We start from the raw sequence: 23,623 nt of genomic DNA on the forward strand, positions 1-23,623 counted from the left end.
CTTTTTAATATGCTGTCTAGGTTGGTCATAACTTTCTTTCCCAGGTGTAAGCGTCTTTTAATTTCTTGGCTGCAGTCACCATCTGCAGTGATTTTGGAGCCCCCAAAAATAAAGTCTGTGACTATTTCCCCATCTATTTGCCATGAAGTGATGGGACTGGATGCCATGATCTTAGTTTTTGAATGTTGAGCTTTAAGCCAACTTTTTCATTCTCCTCTTTTGTATTAATCCTCTAGATTTAAGAATCAAAAGTTTGCCACATTTGCTTTATATTTTTCTTTACTAAAATATTTTAAATTGTACCTCAGACCTCATGACCTTATCTCCCAATAGAAGCATAAGCTTTGCTCTTTAAATATTGCTCTCTTTCCCTAAACCTACCTTTATCATTGTGTTTGTTTTCCTTAGAGAATCTTATTTATTCCAGTGGTTTCATATACTGATACTGATATCTTTGAAGTCTATATCTACACTTGCATTATAGGTTAATATTTAAATTTTTGTGGTGTATTTCTCCAGTTAGATATTTTAAGGTGACCAAAATTTTAAAATGTCTAAAATAGTAGTACTCATTACCTCTTTCTCATCTTTATGCCTGTTTTTCCTTATTTTTTGAAACTTCTGTGTATCATTATCACACAGTTCTTCTAGTAGTTTTTTAAGTTTCAGAGTCTTCTTTTGTTTTCTCCCTTTTCTTCATATTCCTTATTTACTTAGTTCTCAAGTCCCCATCAGTCCATGTACATATCAGTCCTTTCAATTCTGGACTTACTTTTGCCATTCTGGTTTAGGTCTTCATCTTTCATCATTTTTCACCTAATGGTTTCCCAGCTATGTCTCCTTAGTGTCTTCTCTTTCTCATCTTTTTTTTTTTTCTGCTCAGAATCTCTCAGCTTTGTTGTTTTCATAAGTTAAAAAAACCCAAACAAAAAACTCTTAAGTTTTAAAAACTGATCGTATTGTTAAGGAGAGCAGCAGTTCAGTTCAGTTCAGTCAGTTGTGTCCGACTCTTTGCGACTTCATGAATCCCTGCACGCCAGGCCTCCCTGTCCATCACCAACTCCCGGAGTTCACTCAGACTCATGTCCATCGAGTCAGTGATGCCATCCAGCCATCTCATCCTCTGTCGTCCCCTTCTCCTCCTGCCCCCAATCCCTTCCAGCATCAGGGTCTTTTCCAATGAGTCAACTCTTCGCATAAGGTGGCCAAAGTACTGGAGTTTCAGCTTTAGCATCATTCCTTCCAAAGAAATCCCAGGGCTGATCTCCTTCAGAACGGACTGGTTGGATCTCCTTGCAGTCCAAGGGACTCTCAAGAGTCTTCTCCAACACCACAGTTCAAAAGCAACAGTTCTTTGGCACTCAGCTTTCTTCCCAGTCCAACTCTCACATCAACCAGGAGAGCAGCAACCTGGTCTTATTTTTTTCTTTAGCTCTACCATCTTTCTAGTTTATACCTGACAAATAAGTCTTATAATAAATGAATGAAAGTGGATACTGTGCTTGAAACTCTACCTACATTCATGAAAATATTCCTTACTGTTCTTTTATTGTTTAATTTTTAAAGATTAAACTGGAATCATTAAAGATCCTTTTTGTAGAATACTAAATTAAAAAAAACCTAATTACTATCTTAAAAGAGCTTGGTTGCTTTTAACTTCTAAAGATGAAGCAGCCGCTCACTGATAGGGCCAGGCAAAATTTATATAACTTATTATTACTGTAAATATGTCAGTTTCTCTGGCAATAAAATATTAGCATTGTTATTGTTGTTTTAGTTTAGATTTCGTGAAACTTGTTTTTATGGGATTTTAGTAGTTTGACTTGTGAAACTGCCAAGACAGTATATTTTATATACATATTAAACCTGATACTAATCTTATTATTAAAGTATTTCTAATTTTCTTTTAGGACCAGTTTGGACAACACATAAAATCAGATGTGCACTTGAATTTTTATGTTTATTATGGTCCTGATCGTGTTAGAGACCCAACATTGCTTTCAAAACAGGATATTGTTTTGACGACATACAATATTTTAACTCATGACTATGGTGTAAGTGTGTTGATACTCAGAGATTTTCAGAAGTTGAATTTAAGAAATTGCTTCAGGTTTCTAAAGTGTTCTAAAATTTAGGCTTTATACTCTTCCCTTTTTTCTTTCTGAATATAAAAGAAATAAATAGGAAATTTTTTAGTAAAATATTTTATTAAAATTAATTTCACCTATATCTTGTTACTTAAGTGTGGCTACTGGAAAATTGAATATGACATATGTGCTTGCACAACATTCCTGTTTGACAGTGCTGCTCTAGACCCTTTTTTCAGAACCATTCATGTGCATACGTATCCACATAATTTAGCATATAATTTCAGGAACTGGTGGGAGTGCCCTGAATCCCTCTGTGGGCTCTACTTCCAAATTAAGGATCTCTGTTTCAGGAGTTGTTGTGTTTCTTTAGATGTGGAATTTGCCGCATCATCACTGCACAGATGGAGAAACTTGAGCATCAAGCTGTCCTTCCAGCTGTGATCACAGCTAGTGCGGGAACCCCGTCCTCTGATCTTCTGGGGTGTGGGGCTGCCTGGCCCTCATGAACAGGTGTGGAGGGCAGGCCCTGGGTGTCACCTCTTAGAGGGTGATGCTGCTGTTCTGCCTCTCTAGTCGCCACAAGAGAAAATTGTTTTTTTAATATTTTGCCAAAAAAAAAAGAAGGTTCAACTTCCTTTAGATAATTTAGGAATATTTTATATTTAGACCACTTAAATTTTTAAATTTGAATTTACGTGTATCCAGCAATTGGTCAATGAATTCTTTTTCTAATTTGGAATATTGTTTTCTGTCACAATGATTTGATAATTGTTTATCTCTATTTAAAAATAAGCTTTTTTAATATCTGAAACTTAGGAGTTTCCCAATTCATTTAGGATTCCAATTGTCTAGTTCCAGTTGTTAAGTGAAAATGTTCTCCAAAATACTTTATTATAAAAATTTTGGTCTTCAGGTAAGAACATTGATTTTTACATAAAAAAGTCATTCTGTTATATTCAAGTAATTCTTATAGCTGACATCATATGTCATATGTTTGACTCTGAGGCATGATAACTTAGTGTTTTGAACCATGATCTAAGCAGAAAGCTAGACAACCTGGATTTGAATGCTAGCTCAGCACTTCCTAGCTGTGGTACTTTGAGCAACATATACCATACCTTGGTGCTTCAGTTTTCTTATTTGTAAAATAGGAATAATAATACTTTATAAGTTGGTGAACATTCAATAATTTAATGTATGTAATGCTTAAAAAAGTACCTACCACATAGTAAGTGATGATATTAAAAGATAAGAACTCATATTATTATCAAATTACATAAAGTATTATTTTAATTTCCCATGTTTTTAATTCATATGAAATATTTATTTTAGACTAAGGGTGATAGTCCATTACATAGCATAAGGTGGCTAAGAGTGATCCTGGATGAAGGACATGCCATACGGAATCCAAATGCTCAGCAAACAAAAGCTGTACTTGATTTAGAAGCAGAAAGAAGATGGGTTTTGACAGGTAATGATATGGATTTTGAGATAACATATACTATCTCACTGGATTTTGAGATAGCATTTACTTTAGAAAAGTTAATTCCAAAATACATATTGTTAAGTAAGTTATGAGGTAACTTGTAAATTTGAAGTGGATATAAAGTCTTTCCAAAAATTAATTATAGAAATCATTTTATAAAACTGACTTTTTTTCATAACTGCTCATGATACAGCAACATTTGAATTATAGAACAGTCACCAGAATAATTTTTCAACATTGGATTTGACACTTTAATTCTCCAATCAGAATCTTGATTTCTCTGTTTCCCATCTTGGAGCTTGTTTGCTACATGTGAACTGTACTGGAAGATGGGGACAAGAATATAAACTCAAAAATTAGTTTTTTTCTTCTTGCTAGTGCTGCTGATTTAAAAATCTAATAAGCAAATGTTCTTGATAAGGGGAAAGTTAAGTTTACGGGATCTGTGTTCTTTTTGTTAGTATGGCAAGTGAGAGCCTAAAGTTAGAGCCAGACTGGATTTTGAGATTGTCTGTATGTTTAACAAAGCATTATAGTCACAGCTTAATAGTGGGTATGCTTAGAACTAAGTGCCCATTTTCAAGTGTTGTCTCAGTTAATTGGGCCATGTGGATATTTTGACTGTGTACTCTTGCTGTAGAATTATAAGAGTTTTCTGTTCTCTTTAGGCACTCCAATTCAGAATTCTTTAAAGGACTTGTGGTCTCTTCTTTCCTTTTTAAAACTTAAACCATTTGTTGATAGAGAATGGTGGCATAGAACAATACAGCGTCCTGTCACAATGGGAGACGAAGCTGGACTTAGGTAAGTAATTTCACAACTGATAGCTATAAGTAATTGTTAGCAGCTTAACCGGTTGCCACTTTGATGATTACCCCTTTAACCTGACTGTTGTGGCTTTCCTCTCCAAAACATGTTCACAGCTTAATGCATTTGACTCTCAAAATCTAATTATTCTTGTTTATGGAGATGAAAATTTCTAACTATCACTAAAAGGTTAACCAGACTTTCCACTGATTTTAGTCAAAACTGTGAAGAAAGAACAGAGCTACATGGTCTTTGTGTGTTGCTCTTACCCTCAAAACCACCATTAATAAACAGTAATAGGAAAAACATTATATGCTCAGAGAATCCAATATGTACTAAATTTTCATAACTGAGTGATAAGCTTTAGATAGTTTTAGATAGTGATAACTGAATGATGTGGTAATACAGTGGCATCACCACGAGTTTCTACAAGAGAGAAAGTTGTTTCTGGTGGAGATAGATAAAAGTTGAGAACATAAACGTCAACTTGGTGATAGCCATTTTAAAAGCAAGGTATTCGGCTAACGTGGTTCAGATATTTTGCTACAGTGGTGGGTTTCAGACAGGGTTTAGGATTCATTAGCTGTTTGTAAAATCATAAAGATGGCAACTAGCATTATAGCTGTTCATTACATAAAATGAAATAGAGTAGAAGATTTAATAAAACAGCAAAGTGTATCATACAGTATCATTTTGTGAAGTATTTATTTCTCTCATGTGTGTGTTTGTGTATGTGTTTGTTGGATAGAGTAAAATAAACTTCTTACTGTAAGTTACTGTGAAAAAGGTTCAAAAGCCACTAACCTAGCTTGCAGTATTATCTACTTGATTCCTTAGAATCAACTATTTGAATTCTAATTTAAGAAATTGTATTTATATTTCAGTGTTAGGAGAATATCCTTTTTTAAAGAGTTGATATGCTTACTTTTTTCCCTGATACTGAGAAAAGAGAGTGTAAAGGTTGTAGAATCTAAAAAGGCATTTATCCCTCTTCTGAATTGTCACATCATGTTTTTATTTTTGGTATTCATTACTTTATAAAAATTATTTATGTACCTTGATTTTCATATTACTGGAGAAACTTTTTGAAGATAAGATCTTACTCATATTTATGAACTTACGATACTTACTATAATGCCTTGTGCTTAATAGGTGCTTATTAAGAATTTGAGTGTCAAACATTGGGTGATATAGTTGACAGAATTGAGAAGTAAAAAGGGTTAGTGATTAGAAAACTGGGGAGATGAGTATAAGAAAAATAAGGACAGAATAAAAGATTAAACTGTGACAGGTACTGAATTGAGAGCAAATTTAGATGCATTTTGTTGCTCTAATTTTCTCTGTAGAATATGTTTGTCATTATCAGATTGGATAAAAATCCCTAAACGTTTTTTTTTTTTTCCAAATCTTTACTAAGTTTATAAAACTAACAGATTAATATATTTATTTTTGTTCTCATTGAATCAACTTATGTAGGAATAAAAAGTTATATAATTATTTGTTTTATTTTGACTAGGCGTTTGCAGTCCCTAATTAAAAATATTACACTTAGAAGAACAAAGACAAGCAAAATTAAAGGAAAACCTGTTTTGGAGTTACCAGAACGTAAAGTATTTATTCAGCACATTACACTTTCAGATGAAGAGAGAAAGATTTACCAGTCTGTGAAAAATGAAGGCAAAGCTACTATTGGAAGGTATGGAGAAAGAAAGTCATTTTAGAAATTAGTTTTTTTCTTTGTTAACTTTAATTGAAGAGCCTTTTTAAAAATGTAAGTTAAAAAAGCCTTCAGTACACCGAAGTATAATTTGTTTTTAAGTATTCAAACTACTTTTTTACAAATTAATAGTTGGAGTGAAATAGTATTATAATTCACCAGGTAAGTAACTCCTACAGTTAGGGAAAAAAGTTTATGTGAAATGGCAAGTTTTGAATTGCTAGTCAGAAGACCTTGCTTGCTTCTATTCCTGTTTTTGTGACATGGGAGAAGATTAAAAGCATTGAAAAAAGTATACATAGGGAAAATAAACCTATTAAAGACTAAAACTTGAAATTTTTATAGTGTTCAGGGAAGATGATTTCACCAAGAAGGTAATATGTGGGAAAGGATTTAAAGAAGATTGGGGCTAGGGAACATTTCTGGCAGAGGGGAACAGCAAGTGTAAAGGTCCTGAATTGGGAGCAAACTTGAGAAACTTGAGCAACAAAGAGGCAACCGTGGCTGGATAATATGAGCAAGGTGGAAAATAGTAATGATGGCAGAGAGCTGTTGGAGTAGGGGCGGGTAACAATTATGTAAGGCATTGTGGCGTATTTCAGGAACTTTGGCTTTTACTGTTTATGAGATTTATGAACCTCTGAAGTGTTTTGAACTGCAAGAGTGACTTAATTTTAATTTTATTTTTATTTTAAAGTATCACTGGCTGTTGTGTTCTTTAGTAATAAGGCATAAATAGGGAGAACAGTCGGGACTTCTCAGGTGGCGCTAGTGGTAAAGAAACTGCCCGCCAGTGCAGGAGACATAAGAACTGCATGTTCGATCCCTGGGTTGGGAAGATCCCCTGGAGGAGGGCACGGCAACTCACTTCAGTATTCTTGCCTGAAGAATCCCCATGAACAGAGGAGCCTGGTGGGCTACCATCCATAGGGTTGCAAAGAGTCAGACATGACTGAAGCGAGTGAGCACAGGGAGAACAGTGACAGTAATCAAAGTAAGAGATGGTGGTGTTTTTTTACTGCAGTAGTAGTGATGAGGAGGGTGAGAAATGCCTAGGTTTTGTTATATTTTGAAGGGAGAGCCAACAGGACTTGCTGATTTATATAGTGTGGGGTGGGAGAGAAGTGGAAGATTACTGCAAGGTTTTTCACGTGGGTGACTAGAAGGATGAAATTGCCATTTGCAAAATATATCTATGGGAGGAGCAGAATTTTTTCAGGGAAAATGAAAAACTCCACTTTGGACACATTGATTCTGTGATCCCTGTGTGTTTTCCAAGTGGAGATGTCACATACTCAGTTGGATATGAGGTTAGAGTTCATAGGAATTATCTTGGTTTGATACACATTTGAAAGTCACCTGTGTGTAAATGATAATTAAAGCCAGGGGACTGGATAAGGTCACCAAGAGAGTGAGTGAAGTTAGAGAAGAGTTCTAACAAGACAGAAGTAGCTGGTGAGGTAGGAGGAGGCTTCTACTTCAGTATCTGGCACTCAAAAGGAATTTCTTAAACTGAAATAATGATTGTCAGTGTAAGAAGTGATGCCAGGAAGTAGTTAGACTGTTGGTAAATGTTATTGTGTTTGAAAGATTGAAAAAAAAAAACTTTATTGAAACTGTTCTTAAGTATTTTAAAAATATCTTAATAGGTAATACATTTACAAACATTGAGCAGTTACTAGGTGTTAATGCATCTGAGAGTGCTTTATGTGTATTAATTCACAGCAATTCTATTAAGTCAGTACAAAGATTACCTACGTTTTACTGAGGAAGAATCTGAGGCATGGAGGCAGTTAGTTGACTTGCCTTGTGTCACACAGCTAATGACAGAGCTGGTGCTTAAACTCAGGCAGTTTGATTCTAGAATTTGTAAGTTTAATCTTTATATTGCCTATTCCTTGCATTCTTGAATGCTGTTGTTGTGTGCGTGCTCAGTTGCATTTGACTCTTTGTGACTCCATGGACTGTGTAGACCGCCCAGGCAAGAATACTGGAGTGGGTAGCCATTTCCTGCTCCAGGGGTTCTTCCCGACCCAGAGATCAAACCCAAGTTTCCTGCATCTCCTGCATTGGTGGGTGGATTCTTTACTACTGTGCCACCTGGGAAGCCTGCATTCTTGAATACTGAGAAGCATTTGTTGCCATAATACTACCCTTACTAATAATATTAGCACATATATATCATTCATTGTAGTTCAGCACCATTGTAAATGCTTTGCATGTGGTAACTTTTTTAATATAGCAATCCTATTAGGTGTGTATTATGCCACTGTTACAACTGAGGAAGCTCAAGGCACAGGTTGAGAAACCTGCCCAAGGTTTCACAGTTAAACTGAGAGTCAGGTTTTGAATTCAGATAGTTTAGCTCTGAAGTCTGTCCTCTTAACCCTTAGGCTATATTTCTTCTATTGCCTTAATACTTAAATATCAGATTGCCTTGTTATATAATGGTATATAATTTTTGGATCACTCATTCTTCCTTCAGAAACTTTATTGTCTTTTTTCTATATTTTATATTGAATCTTTCCCTTGAAAACCTTGATTTTATTTTTAAGAAAAGTCCAGCAATTTCACGAGGACCTCTCTCTCTTGATTTTTTTTTCCTGGAACAGATGGTACCATTTAAATCTGTAGACTCCAGGTACCCCTGTACCCCACTTTGGGAAAGTTTTCTTAAATATTGCTTTCTGCTCCATCATTTTATTTCTCTATGTAGGTTGGATAGTCTTTGTTTTTTCATAGGTATCATTTTACTCTAATCTTTTATATCTTTCTGTTTAATTTTGCTTTTTTCAATCCTGTTTCCCACATTCTTTCCTGTGTTTTTATCAGTGGCTAGTCCAGTGGCTCAGTGGTAAAGAATCTACCTGCAATGCAGGAGACAGGGGTCTGATACCTGTATGGGGAAGAATCCCTGGAAGGGAGCATGGTAACCTACTCCAGTATTCTTGCCTGGAGAATCCCATGGACAGAGGAGCCTGGTGGGCTACTGTCCATATGGTCACAAAGAGTCAGACATAACTGAAGCGACTGAGCACATACCCACACAGTCTCTTTTATGCTGGCTTTCCTGTGGCTTTCTCTGATAGTTCACTTTTCTCTTTCTCACTCTTTAGCTGTACCACGCTTGTTTTTGATCTCTGTTTTGTTTTGCCATACCTTTTCAAAGTTTTGTCTCTGCCTTAAGCTATTGGTGTTTTTTTAGGAGGAACTGTTTTATCGAGTGGTATTATCATGGCAGAATTCTTGGTCATAATTTTTAATTTGTTCTATGGAAACTTTTTTCTGGTGAGTTTTCTTTTGATGCTATTTGTTTTCTCCCTTGATCTGTGCTGATTATTACTCTTATATAAATGTCTTGAGTTCTTTCTGGACTAGCTTTTTGCAAGAGATTCATCATATAAAGGGATAGGAATCATCGCTGTATCCTTGACTGGTAGGAAATATATCCTGTTTAATTATGACTCAGGGTGTTACATGTGAGTTCTTTCAACAGAGATCAGAAGCTTTAGGGTTCCCTATGATATGGAATGCTGTGCTTGTAGTATTTTCTGGAAAAAAAACAAACACACACACTAGGTCAGTGTGTTTCCTTATTCAGTTTGTCTTCCCTCTGTCCTGGTATAAACTTGACCTGGGATGTTCAAGCCATGAGCCATGCACCCTGTTTTTGTTTCTGCATGTAAGAGATGGTGGTTTTCTCCTTAGGGCATGCTGTCTATTTTGAAGAATTGTGCTCTGGCAGGTCTGCTTGAGATCTGCAGTCATATCTCTCATTATCTTCCTATTTGACATTACCTGTAGTTTGCAGCCATTTCTCATATACTTTGCTTTATTGGTGTAAATCTCTCATGGTTTCATTAAAGGTAAGACTTTACTTTTCTGTTTTCCATTCTTGTTTTGAAGTGATTTCTAGGGAAGAAGAGAACAATGCTGTTTGTGTGTGTGTGTGTGCTGTTTTAGAATAGGAAATACCATTTTTAGAGGCCTTCATAGTATTTAACATTTTTACCTCTAGGTATTTTAATGAAGGGACTGTCCTTGCACACTATGCAGATGTCCTGGGTCTTTTGCTTAGATTGCGGCAGATTTGTTGTCATACACACCTTCTTGCAAATGCAGTGTCTTCCAGTGGTCCCTCAGGTAGGTAAATGTGATTGGTTTACACATTATATTTATTAGAGATATTTAAGTCAAAATAAGAAATTGTTCATGTGGCCTAAATTTGGTTTGTCAAATGAACGTTGATTTTTAGTATAGGACTGAACTAGAAATATACTCAAAAACCTCTTTAACAATGAAATGGAATATTAATGAGGTTTTCCAGGATTTCCAATGATAGTCTTAGAAGAAAGGATCAAATTGCCTTTTATTCTATGGTAGTACCTGCAGATTGTGTTATAATACTGTTTCTGTGTAAGGTATGTTATGTGGAACTTCTGAATTTTTCTTAAAAATTCAAATTTAAGTCATGTTTTTTACCTATGATAAAAAAATAAAAGACTAAGAACTACCCAAGCAAAACTTTTCCTTATATAAGGAAGATTAAGATTGTCTAGTCGTATTACAAGTCTTCCTCTGAAATTAATTATTCAGCCTTTTCTCTAGGGAATGATACACCTGAAGAACTACGAAAGAAGTTAATAAAGAAGATGAAGTTAATTCTAAGCTCAGGTTCTGATGAAGAATGTGCAATTTGCTTGGATTCTTTAATGGCCCCTGTCATAACACATTGTGCACATGTCTTCTGTAAACCTTGTATTTGCCAAGTCATTCAGAATGAGCAGGTGAGTTTTATGCCTAGTACAAATTCAGTGTTTGGTGGTGTGGAGTTCCAGTGTTGAGTATAATGAAAACCCAAGCCCAACAAAGACTATAAGGAGTTTTTAACTTGGGTTTGCTAGTGCACCTTTTATAGTTAATTTTATCAGTGTTTATATTTCATGTAACTAAGCTCTTGTCATATAAAAAGACATAGATTTGGAGGTATAGTTCACAGTCAGTGTTCTAATTCTACTGACTCTTCAGATCATTTCTAAGAAATAGACATAATGTGAGACACAAAGGTAATTTAAAATTTTCTAGTAAAACAGATCAGTTTTTATAATGCATTTTTATTTATCCAGTATATCTAAAATATAAAAATTATTAATGAGATGCCTTATATGATTTTTTTCAACTTAGGAGTTCAAAATTCAGTGGTATTGTGCACTTAAAGCACATCTCAATTTGTCTTTGCCATATTCAAACAGCTTAGTTGCCATGCCATGGCTATTGGACTGTTATGTCTAGGTAGGTCTAAATTTATGTGAAGTGGAATAATCCTTTAAGCAATCCTTTTAAAGTATAATTTTTTTTAAACATTTTTATGGAGAGGTAATATACATATAGGGGAAAATGCACCTCTTGATTGTACATATTTTCAGAATCTTTTATTGTAATGGTATTTGGTATGTAGTTCTTTTAGAGATAATCTTATTAGTATGCCTTGGTACAAAATAGACACAACAGATAACTGCTTTGAATGAACCTGCTAGGACTTAACACATCTGAACTACTTTATAAGCTATTAAGAAGGAACTGTTTTTCTTTTAAAGAATAGTTTCAATTAGTATGCTGAATTTTAATTAGCTCAAGAAACTGTTATTCATAGTTTCTTTATTTGGCTGAAAATAATATTTATTGTTTCAAGCTCTTGCTGCTTGTCAGGATTACCTACTTTTGCTCTCTTACCAATCCCACTTCCTACATTAGAACATTATACCTGCCTGGAGTTCAGCATGTACAGATTTATCTCAAATAGATAAAGCTAATAAAAGGTTTAATAAAATGCTGACTATTAGGGATATGGAATTTACCTTGCCTTTTAAACTTTTTAGGCAAATTTATATTTCTGTTCCTTTGTTAAGTGTCACTCGTACTTTGTTCTTTCTTATATAGCCTCATGCTAAATGCCCTTTATGCAGAAATGATATACATGGAGACAGTTTAATAGAATGTCCTCCAGAAGAATTGGCATGCAACACTGAGAAAAAGTCTAATATGGAATGGACATCCAGTTCGAAGGTAAATATGCATGTGCAAATATTTCAGTATTTGTTTTATGTTTATATAATCATATTTAAAAATAATAATTCTGCTTTTAATCTTGTCACTTGAGCATTATACTTTGTTGGTGGTTACTGGCTTTTTGTTTATATCTAGTGGTGAATTTAAGGGGAGAGAGAAAGGGTTCAGATTATGAAAAATATGATAGTCTCAATTTTTTTAAAAAATTAGTGGTCTTTTACATTTGCATTTTGGGGAGGTTATATGTCAGAACCTTTCTCTTCCCATTCAAAATGGAACCTAATGGGTATCCTAATCTTTTTCAGATTAATGCTCTAATGCATGCATTGATTGATTTAAGAAAGAAGAACCCCAACATAAAAAGTTTAGTTGTTTCTCAGTTTACAACATTTCTGTCTTTAATAGAAACACCCCTCAGGTAAGTTAAAAAGTGTTTTTTTCACTTTGAGCAAAAGGATTTTATATAAATGTTTTAATTTGAATCACAAAAAAAACCCCATTATTTCTGTTTTAGCAGTTTTATTCATCTATCTAAAATAACAGTAACAATAAAGAATATTCCTGAGAACTTAGAATTTTAAAGTTTAAGTCTTGAATTTATAGGAAAAAACGTTGACTGTAGGGCCTGACATATTAGTAGATGATTAGTACATATTTGTCAGAAGAAATGAATGAAAAAATTGGTTTAATGAAAAGATTACAATTACTTTACATGTTTTTATAGTGTAGTAACTTACTTGTCTCTTTTATCCCCTCCATTAGATCCTCTGGATTTGTATTTACTCGTTTGGATGGTTCCATGGCCCAAAAAAAAAGAGTTGAATCAATTCAGTGTTTTCAAAACACTGAAGCAGGGTCTCCAACTATAATGCTTCTATCCTTAAAAGCAGGTGGAGTTGGTTTGAATCTTTCTGCAGCTTCTCGAGTTTTTTTAATGGATCCAGTAAGTAATTTTATAGACTTTTTGATCTGTTACTACCTCTTTACCAAATAGTTTTTTGTTAATTTTTTTAGAAAGACCTTTATAGTTGTAACTGATTGTGAAAATGCTTAGACAAACTTTAGAAATAGATAACAACTTAGGAAATGTGTTTTGAGGGCTTTCTCTTTAAGTGCTTCACATAAATCAACTGAAATTCTCACAACATCTCTGTGAGTAGATCTTGTTACTTATCCCTATTTTACAGGTGAGGAAACTGAAACTGAGATGTGAAATAACTTGCCCTATCACACAGCTAGTAATACACAAATCAGGATCTGAGTCCATGTTCATAAGTACTGCGCTGTGCTTTTCTACTGTTCTTCTATATATAGAATATGTTCTGGTATGTCTAATGCTTTAGGGAAGTGTTTTCATTGATTTGGCCCATGAATAATGAGATCCTATTTTGTATCAGGGAATCTTCCAGATGTGGAATCTGGCTATAAACAGAATAGACAAAGTAGCCACCATCATGGTACTAATAGTCTCAAGCTTTAATGTGCATAAGAATTAAGAAATACAGCTTGACCTCTGTCCTCAAATTTAGGAGTTCCTAGATGAGACCCAGGAAACTGCATTTTTATATAGGTGCAGGTGGTCCAGCATCACAATTTAGAAACAAATAACAGTAATGGAATGTTTTGGGTAAATTTTAATGTCTGATACAGTTCAGTCACTGTGTGTGAAACAGGCCTAGGGATAGAGTGGGAGCTAAAATTCACTCTGAACTTGACTCATCAAACTGTGTGACTTAGAGTTGCATCCCCATAGGAGCACTTTTTCTTGATTGTACAAAGGGCTTTTTTGGACTGGAAACCCTCTGAACTAATTCAGTTTCAATTTGTATTGCGTTCTGTTTTGCCTAGAGGAAACCCTGTTCTATTTCTGTGTAACCACAGACTTAATTAAGGTTTGTAGTTTTACCTTGCTGCCTGAAACTCAGAAAATTCATAACAAAGAAATTTTACTAAGATCCAAATTTTGAATTATTCTGGATAGACAATCTAGTTGAAGCATATACCTGTTACCAAGGTTTTTTTTTTTTCCTCACCTGAGGGTAACCTTTCCAGTAATATCACAGCCATAAGCCATACTCAAGCATTCATGGATTTCATGTTAATGCCATGGGGATGGCAGTGTATTGTATTTTCTTGCCTTAGTTCTGTGGATGAAGTTTTAAATATCTGCTGGAGTTCTGGTATTATGGTTATTATATAAACTATGCATTGTAACTACAGATAATAATTCTAAAAGCTGATTTTTGGAACAGATTCCCAATTTTTTTTTCTTTGGTTATAATCTTAGTACTTGATAAGAAAGAGGTTGTTAATACCAAATACAGTAATTTAATTATTATTATAAAGTTGACCAGAGACTAAACTCTTTGAACTGTTATACTTTTAGAAAACTTACAGAATGTTAATAGTTTCATAGTAAGTTGATTGTTTTTCATTGAACATTTTAAGTTTTCAAATATTGTTTCTAACTTTAAAACAAAAGCCAGGTCCCAAAAAAATAAGATTCAGTGAGGAAAAAATAGCTCATGAAAATGTTTTACATCTTTATGGAGTATTATATAAAAGATAAGATAAATTTTGATATTTCATTATGAACTTTTGATAAAGTTAATTGCTTCCTTCATCACTGCCTATGAGAATGGGAGCTGTCAGTTTTCTATTACCATGAAATAAATTTTATTATACATCTTAGTCATACTTGTTATATACTGCCATTTCACCATGAGGTTTCTAGACAAAATACAGACAGCAGAAAGCAACATTTTATCTGGCCTTTAGTATAATGATTTTAAAGTGTGTCCAGTTGCAAACTACAAAATATTCACAGAATATGACTCTCAGTTTTAGAAAATCATAAGCTACATAAGTCCTTTAAATCTAACTTCTATACCAAAAAATAATCCCAAAATCAAATTATAGCAAGTCAATAGTTAAAAAAATCTCTTTTTCTCTAGATCTCAGTTCAGTTCAGTTCAATCACTCAGTCGTGTCCGACTCTTTGCGACCCCATGAATCGCAGCATGCCAGGCCTCCCTGTCCATCACCAACTCCCAGAGTTCACTGAGACTCAGTCCATCGAGTCAGTGATGCCATCCAACCATCTCATCCTCTGTCGTCCCCTTCTCCTCCTGCCCTCAATCCCTCCCAGCATCAGAGTCTTTTCCAATGAGTCAACTCTTCGCATGAGGTGGCCAAAGTACTGGAGTTTCAGCTTTAGCACCATTCCTTCCAAAGAAATCCCAGGGCTGATCTCCTTCAGAATGGACTGGTTGGATCTCCTTGCAGTTCAAGGGACTCTCAAGAGTCTTCTCCAACACCACAGTTCAAAAGCATCAATTCTTCAGCACTCAGCTTTCTTCATAGTCCAACTCTCACATCCATACGTGACCACTGGAAAAACCATAGCCTTGACTAGACGGACCTTTGTTAGCAAAGTAATGTCTCTGCTTTTGAATATGCTATCTAGGTTGGTCATAACTTTCCTTCCAAGGAGTAAGCGTCTTTTAATTTCATGGCTGCAGTCACCATCTGCAGTGATTTTGGAGCCCCAAAAAATAAAGTCTGACACTGTTTCCACTGTTTCCCCATCTATTTCCCATGAAGTGATGGGACCAGATGCCGTGATCTTTGTTTTCTGAATGTTGAATTTTAAGCCAGCTTTTTCACTCTCCACTTTCACTTTCATCAAGAGGCTTTTTAGTTCCTCTTCACTTTTCTGCCATTAAGGGTGGTGTCATCTGCATATCTGAGGTTATTAATATTTCTCCCGGCAATCTTGATTCCAGTTTGTGCTTCTTCCAGTCCAGCGTTTCTCATGATGTACTCTGCATATAAGTTAAATAAGCAGGGTGACAATATACAGCCTTGACGTACTCCTTTCCCTATTTGGAACCAGTCTGTTGTTCCATGTCCAGTTCTAACTGTTGCTTCCTGACCTGCATATAGGTTTCTCAAGAGGCAGGTCAGGTGGTCTGGTATTCCCATCTCTTTCAGAATTTTCCACAGTTTATTGTGATCCACACAGTCAGAGGCTTTGGCATAGTCAATAAAGCAGAAATAGATGTTTTTCTGGAACTCTCTTGCTTTTTCGATGATCCAGCGGATGTTGGCAATTTGATCTCTGGTTCCTCTGCCGTTTCTAAAACCAGCTTGAACACCTGTAAGTTCATGGTTCACGTATTGTTGAAGCCTGGCTTGGAGAATTTTGAGCATTACTTTACTAGTGTGTGAGATGAGTGCAATTGTGCAGTAGTTTGAGCATTCTTTGGCATTGCCTTTCTTTGGGATTGGAATGAAAACTGACCTTTTCCAGTCCTGTGGCCGCTGCTGAGTTTTCCAAATTTGCTGGCGTATTGAGTGCAGCACTTTCACAGCATCATCGTTCAGGATTTGAAATAGCTCAACTGGAATTCCATCACATCCACTAGCTTTGTTCGTAGTGATGCTTTCTAAAGCCCACTTGCCTTCACATTCCAGAATGTCTGGCTCTAGGTGAGTGATCACACCATTGTGATTATCTTGGTCGTGAAAATCTTTTTTGTATAGTTCTTCTGTATATTCCTGCCACCTCTTCTTAATATCTTCTGCTTCTCTTAGGTCCCTACCATTTCTGTCCTTTATTGAGCCCATCTTTGCATGAAATGTTCCCTTGGTATCTCTGTAATTTTCTTGAAGAGATCTCTAGTCTTTCCCATTCTGTTGTTTTCCTCTATTTCTTTGCATTGATCGCTGAGGAAGGCTCTCTTACCTCTTCTTGCTATTCTTTGGAACTCTGCATTCAGATGCTTATATCTTTCCTTTTTTCCTTTGCTTTTCACTTCTCTTCTTTTCACAGCTATTTGTAAGGCCTCCTCAGGCAGCGATTTTGCTTTTTTGCGTTTCTTTTCCATGGGGATGGTCTTGATCCCTGTCTCCTATACAGTGTCATGAACCTCTGTCCATAGTTCATCAGGTACTTTATCTATCAGATCTAGTCCCTTAAATCTATTTCTCTCTTCCACTGTATAATCATAAGGGATTTGATTTAGGTCATACCTGAATGGTCTAGTGGTTTTCCCTACTTTCTTCAATTTAAGTCTGAATTTGGCAATAAGTTCATGATCTGAGCCATAGTCAGCTCCTTGTCTTTTTTTTGTTGACTGTATAGAGCTTCTCCATCTTTGGCTGCAAAGAATATAATCAGTCTGATTTCGGTGTTGACCATCTGGTGATGTCCATGTGTAGAGTCTTCTCTTGTGTTGTTGGAAGAGGGTGTTTGCTATGACCAGTGCATTTTCTTGGCAAAACTCTATTCTTTGCCCTGCTTCATTCCGTATTCCAAGGCCAAATTTACCTGTTACTCTAGGTATTTCTTGACTTCCTACTTTTGCATTCCACCCCCCTATAATGAAAAGGACATCTTTTTGGGGTGTTAGTTCTAAAAGGTCTTGCAGGTCTTCATAGAACCGTTCAACTTCAGCTTCTTCAGCTTTACTGGTTGGGGCATAGACTTGGATTACTGTGATCTCACGAGAAGGCAATGGCACCCCACTCTGTGATCTCAAGGGAACTTTAAAAAGAAGAAAATAACTTCCTAAGTATAAATTGTACTGTGAATCTACTTGTCATCTACTTACTCATTTATGATTTTGTTTCTGTTTTCTGTTGGTACTTTGTTGTATAAATTTTCCTTTTCTCCAAAAACCCTATTTTCAGCTTCAAGAATTATTCCATAGTTTAGTTTAAAATTTAATGATCCCACCCTGACAATTCATGATATTATTTCAAAACCACTTGACTCCTATCTTCTAGACTGAAAAGCTCTTCGATATCCTTCTTGCTTATTCTTCCCTTTTCAGTGCTTCATTGTTTTATTCTTTACCATAAGACAGTCCCTATGATAATGCTTATGATAATTAGTTAATGTTACTTTCTTAGATCAGTTTTGAAGTCAAACTGATTTCAAGTATATATACTGAAAATTATATTGCAAAGTCTTAAATAATTTTTAGGACTTTTGACTACTCCTGAAATCTTTTTTTGTACTTTTACATAATGAGTGGAGGAAAATGAAAGAAAAAGAACCAAAGACCAGCAAAAACGGAGAAAACTTTTTCATTAAATGGACTCACCTATCTTTTCTGATGTAAATTATTTCGGAGCGTGTATAACGTTCCTCTGTTAAGCAAATATAGTTTGACTTGAAAGTGGGTTGAGAAGAAACTGGAAAGATATTAGTTGACTACTCAACAATCATCTATACTGTGTGATTTCTATTTTTCAGGCCCTCAATTAGATACTGGAGGCAGTGGAATGACAGGGGAGAGAACACCTGCCTATCATAGTAGTGATTGGGGAAGGCAGTCAGGGGTGTGGATTGTTTTGTTCCCAGAACATTTATTAGTATTGTCATTATCTGAATTCATTCAGAAAGATTTCAGTCAGTAAAAGGTGAATGACTAATACTGCAACAAAAGGACTTGTATAGAACACATACAGACTGGGGTGGTAGTGATGCAATTCATGTTCTTACTAGGCCTGGAATCCAGCTGCTGAAGATCAGTGCTTTGACAGATGCCATAGACTTGGCCAGAAGCAAGAAGTTATTATCACAAAAGTGAGTTTTTAAGATACCTATTTAAAATTAGGTTGTAAGATTTTAAAAACTACATAAATAGTGTGTGAGTTTATTGTTATAAAATATTGAAATAGAATTATGCAGAGCAAACTATGAGGGACATCTTTATTCTGGTCTTGTTAATTTTGTTTTTATGTGAATTGCTTGCTTATATCTTTTGCCAAGTTTTCATAAAGACAAATACAGTTTTATAGTATAAAGGACTTTATAAATTCTGGTTTTAAATGTTTTGTTGTGTGTATTGAAAATTTTTTATCCCAGGCTCTTGTTTATCTTTGAACTTTGTGTTTTTTTGTCATGAAAGTTTATAAATTTTTATGATTTAAAATATGGCAGCCTTTTTCTTTGTATCTCCTGGATTTTTGAGGTCTTGCTTAGAACAGAAGACTTTTATCTTCAAATTTTAAAAATGAATCTTCTGTAAGTTAAAAAAACTGGAGGGGTGCTGTGCTTAGTCTCTCAGTTGTGTCTGACTCTGTGCAACCCCATGGACTGTAGTCCGCCAGGCTCCTCTGTCCATGGGGATATTCCAGGCAAGAATACTGGAGTGGGTTGCCATGCCCTCCTACAGGGGATCTTCCCAACCCAGGGATCGAACCCAGATCTCCTGCATTGCAGGTGGATTCTTTATCATCTGATCTACCACTGGAAGTAGTGTTTTATAAAAATATCAATAAAAATTGTCGTATTCAAAATTTGGAAAATGTTACCCCCCCAAAATCTCATGTAGTTCTGATTCTTTTGAAATATTTTACTTTTTGTTTATGATTCATGATATGGATCTAACTTTCTTGTTTTCAAATGAAGAATCATTTGTTACATTACCATTTTTCAGTCCATCTTTTTTTTCCTACCAATTTGAAATGTCACGTCTTCATAAATTCATATATATTACATGGGTCTCTTTCTGGACTCTGTTCCATTTCATTGATCTCTTTTCCTATTCCCAGGACAATGTTACTTTAATAATTTCTATGGTTTTATAAAGTATGCCTTGATATCTAATAGAGCATAGTGCTCTCACTATCCTTCTTTTTGAAAATTGTGTTGGTTTTTATTATTTAGTTATGAATTGAACTTTGGATTTGGATTACCAAATCCCATTTAAAAAATCTTGTTTGGGATTTACTAAATTTATGATTAATTTGAAAACTGTATTCTTTATAAATAAGGAGTGTTCCCATATAAGAACTTAGTAACATTTTATAACACAATTTTTCATTACAGTAACTGGGACCTCTTGTACAGTGTTAAATAGTAGTAATGATAGTAATCATTCTTGACTTGTTCCTATCTTTGTTGGAAATACTTTTATTGTTTTACATTAAGTATGGTGTTCTTGGTAAGTTTCTAGTAGATGTCCTTAATAATATTGAGGACATTTATTTCTATGTTAATGAGGATTCTTTCTAAAATCAAAGTTTTTAATCAGGAATAAATGTTGAACTTTATCACATTATTCTTTGGTATTTATTGAGATGATCACATTTTTTCTCTTTTAATTTTCTGAATTATACCAGATGAAGGTATATTCTTTCTGGGAAAATCTTACTTGGCTTTTTAAATATGCTGAATTTATTTTGCTAATATTCCAGCTACAGTGTTGTCCATAAAGTTTGCTTTTTTTATATGTTGCTCTTATCTGATGGTAGAGTTATAACATGTCCTTACAGCTATATTCTTTATACAGGAGAAATATACTGAGTAATAGGGGAAAATGGCACTCATCTCTAGCTATCATACCATATTCTAATATTACCACTGTATATTGAGGAAAAAAGGGATAGTGAAACAGTTTATAATAGATTATTATTGATCATTTTTGACAGCTACATAATACTATAAGGAAGCAGATTCCTTTAGAGTAGAGCATTTTTTTCATTAGGTCTCAGTTTTTTAATTAAAGAATTTAAGTATTGTGACCTATAAAGTACCTAACCAATTTAACTTTGTTTTTCTTTTTACAGTTCATTGTGAAGGATTCTGTTGAAGAAAACATGCTGAAAATACAAAACACGAAGAGAGAACTTGCAGCTGGAGCCTTTGGAACTAAGAAAACAAATGCGAGTGAAATGAAACAAGCTAAAATCAATGAAATCAGAACTTTAATTGATTTATAAATTTGTGGAATTTGGTAAGCTCAGTTTAATCAGATACATACACAAGTTTTAGAAATGAGAAAAATGCAGTTCTAGAAATTATATCTAGAGTATGTCTGCTAAAAGGGGCATATTTTATATTAGTGAAGAGGTATTACTAATCGCCTTCTATATATGAACCTATTTTTAATGATATTTCAAATAGCAATAAGTTCTGTTATATGCCGTGGCCTAAAATAATTTTTTTGGGAGAAAAAGTTACTTTTATTCAACTTTTCATATTATCTATGCTGAGTATTTTCATGTATCTCCCAAGTACTCAGCTTTTTCATATTTCCAAAAAAGTCAAACCTTTTATACTTTGACCAAATAGAGAGTTATTTTCTATGTTGACACATTTGGTTAGTCACCAAAGCCTCTCATTTGTGATGCTGTGGATTCACAATCCTTGTAAACGATTAATATGTACACAGACTAGACAAGAGATTGATTTTATTGGACCTTTGAAAACCATATATGCATTCCAGAACATTACATGAGAGACCAAAGTCCAGGTTAGCAAGTTACCTGGTTTTTGTTTGGTTTTGTTCGTATATGTGTGTGTGTTTTGGTTTATTTTTCTTTCACAGTATCATTGAGAGAAAATTCAAATAAGAAAATTCAAAAATTCAAATAAGACTTACAATTTTATGTTCATGAAAAATAATTAGGGTTTGTGTTAGAGCACAGTTTTCTCCATTTAGTCAGGTGGTACTATTCTTTTTATTTAAATGTAACTTGATGTGTTAGTGTGTAAATACAGTCTGTGGGGATGAGAAGGAACCAGTTCTGCCCAATTTGATTTGACTATTTAAATTATGGAGTTGCTGAATAGATATTTCTATATATAGATAATATTATTTATGTGCTTTAAAAAAAAACTTTATAAATTTTTATAATTCAGAAGACTACTATATGTGAGAGGCATGATATCTGGATGGAAGTTGGGCTGGATGACCTCCAAAATTATTTCGACTTTTAAAGACATCTTAATCCCTAAATGGAGAATTTTCTTTGATATTATGTTTAGAATCAGAGTTTGATTTTGGAACTTGAGTAATTCACCCTTACACCTACTTATAGAATCAGTCGTCATTTTCCTACTTTTTTGTTAATAATCAAACAGTAGCTGCCACAGAATTCTTGATAACTCTTTTAGTCATATTTAAAACAATCTATAACTTTATCAATCACGTTAGGTAGTAAGTGGTGTTTTTTCCTTAAGGGAAACTTTATATTTAATCCAAAGAAGGAAGAAATTGATCACTGTAACAGGAGAAGCTTCATGTTTGATGACACAAATTTAAGAACACCTTATATTTTACTTACAGTGTTGGAAGTGACTTGACTGAAAGATAAGAGGAGATTGGAGGCAGGGTTGTCTTCTAGGGCACACATCTTAAATTTAACACGTATTTTATCACCAGCTAAATCCTTCCCTTCTCTGAGCCCTATCCTTTGCTCTAAGGGAACAGTGGATTAGACAGCAAGAATCTTCCCAGGCCTTTTTCTCTTCAGCAGCAGGTGATGAAAAGGACCAATAGACCTTGCTGCGACGATGAGAATGGAATTATAATTTGAGGTTGGTCCACTAGCATAAGGAGTGATAGAGAAGAACTAGCACAAAAAATCAAGTTGATCAGGATCTCATAAAACATGATAGATATATGGGTTCTCAATATACCATTACTCTTGTAAGATTAAGTATAAAAAGAGTTTGCAGCAAAAAACACACTCTACTTTCCTTGCTTACAAAGGCAAAACCTTACAAACTCACTGTAAAGTGAAGACTGCTTCTTTACCTAAGCATTTACAGACTTGTGTTTTTAAACACATTCATGTGACAGGTCATTTAAAAAATACCTTTTTGGTTTTGTACAGTTCCATTAAGTGGTGTTAAATAAAAAACAAATTCGTCCTATGAGAATACATAAACTACTGGAATGAAAAGTTCACATTATGTTTATGCTGTTAACTCTGTTTCATTATTATGTAGAGTAATAGCTTTAGAAATATCTTGAAAATACTGTGTTTCCATTTGTGGTTCAAACTGGATTTTGTTTTAAATTTAAAATTAATAAAAGTTTCAAAAATTATTACTTTCTCAGTGCCATATTTTAATGAGTACCTTTTCTTTAAAGAATGTTTAATCTTTATAAATCTCATATTTCTGTTAAGATGTCTATTTTATATAATTATTTTTTACTGACAGTACGTAAAAAGTACTACAAGTAGCTGAGAAAAATTGACTCATATTCCTACCCTTTTTTAATTTTACTAAATTTCAGTTTAACTGACTTTCTTGTTTAGAACTCAGTGTATATATTTTAAAATTTTAAGTATCTTGATCTTAAACATTGGTTTCAGTTATTTTTATTTTCCCATCAGGCAGAAAAAAAGGAGCTGTGATAACAGCTATGTATAGTGGTATACTAGATACCACTATGGATTATAGACTTTGCCCTTATTACAGCTCCACGATTGGGAATATCAAGAAAATAATCGTCTTATGTTTAAAACCAGTTAAGTACCAATAAAATTATGCTCAGGTAATGCATATTTTCTTTTGGGGGATATCAAAGGCATTCACTGGTGTGGTTTTTTTAATTAATTAATTTTAATTGGAGGCTAATTACAATATTGTAGTGTTTTTTGTCATACATTGACATGAATCAGCCATGTACATGTGTTCCCCATCCT

At 34.4% G+C, this 23,623-nt stretch overlaps 1 protein-coding gene across 2 annotated transcripts in view; it reads left to right on the forward strand.

Annotated features, from left to right (window-relative positions):
* The window catches only part of HLTF (helicase like transcription factor), a 62,611-nt gene extending 39,592 nt beyond the window's left edge, over window positions 1-23,019 (forward strand). For both annotated transcript variants that reach the window (XM_006063126.4, XM_006063127.4), the window contains exons 15-25: window positions 1,911-2,054; window positions 3,423-3,561; window positions 4,245-4,380; window positions 5,900-6,079; window positions 10,119-10,243; window positions 10,709-10,887; window positions 12,041-12,166; window positions 12,475-12,587; window positions 12,932-13,112; window positions 18,684-18,764; window positions 20,753-23,019. In XM_006063126.4, the coding sequence (XP_006063188.2) occupies window positions 1,911-2,054; window positions 3,423-3,561; window positions 4,245-4,380; window positions 5,900-6,079; window positions 10,119-10,243; window positions 10,709-10,887; window positions 12,041-12,166; window positions 12,475-12,587; window positions 12,932-13,112; window positions 18,684-18,764; window positions 20,753-20,905 (1,557 nt within the window). In that variant the 3' untranslated portion in view covers window positions 20,906-23,019. The remainder of the gene's footprint in view (window positions 1-1,910; window positions 2,055-3,422; window positions 3,562-4,244; window positions 4,381-5,899; window positions 6,080-10,118; window positions 10,244-10,708; window positions 10,888-12,040; window positions 12,167-12,474; window positions 12,588-12,931; window positions 13,113-18,683; window positions 18,765-20,752) is intronic.
* The last annotated feature ends 604 nt before the right edge of the window (window positions 23,020-23,623 follow it).

The sequence above is a fragment of the Bubalus bubalis genome, chromosome 1 (genome assembly GCF_019923935.1).
Source record: "Bubalus bubalis isolate 160015118507 breed Murrah chromosome 1, NDDB_SH_1, whole genome shotgun sequence".
Taxonomy (NCBI): Eukaryota; Metazoa; Chordata; class Mammalia; order Artiodactyla; family Bovidae; genus Bubalus; species Bubalus bubalis.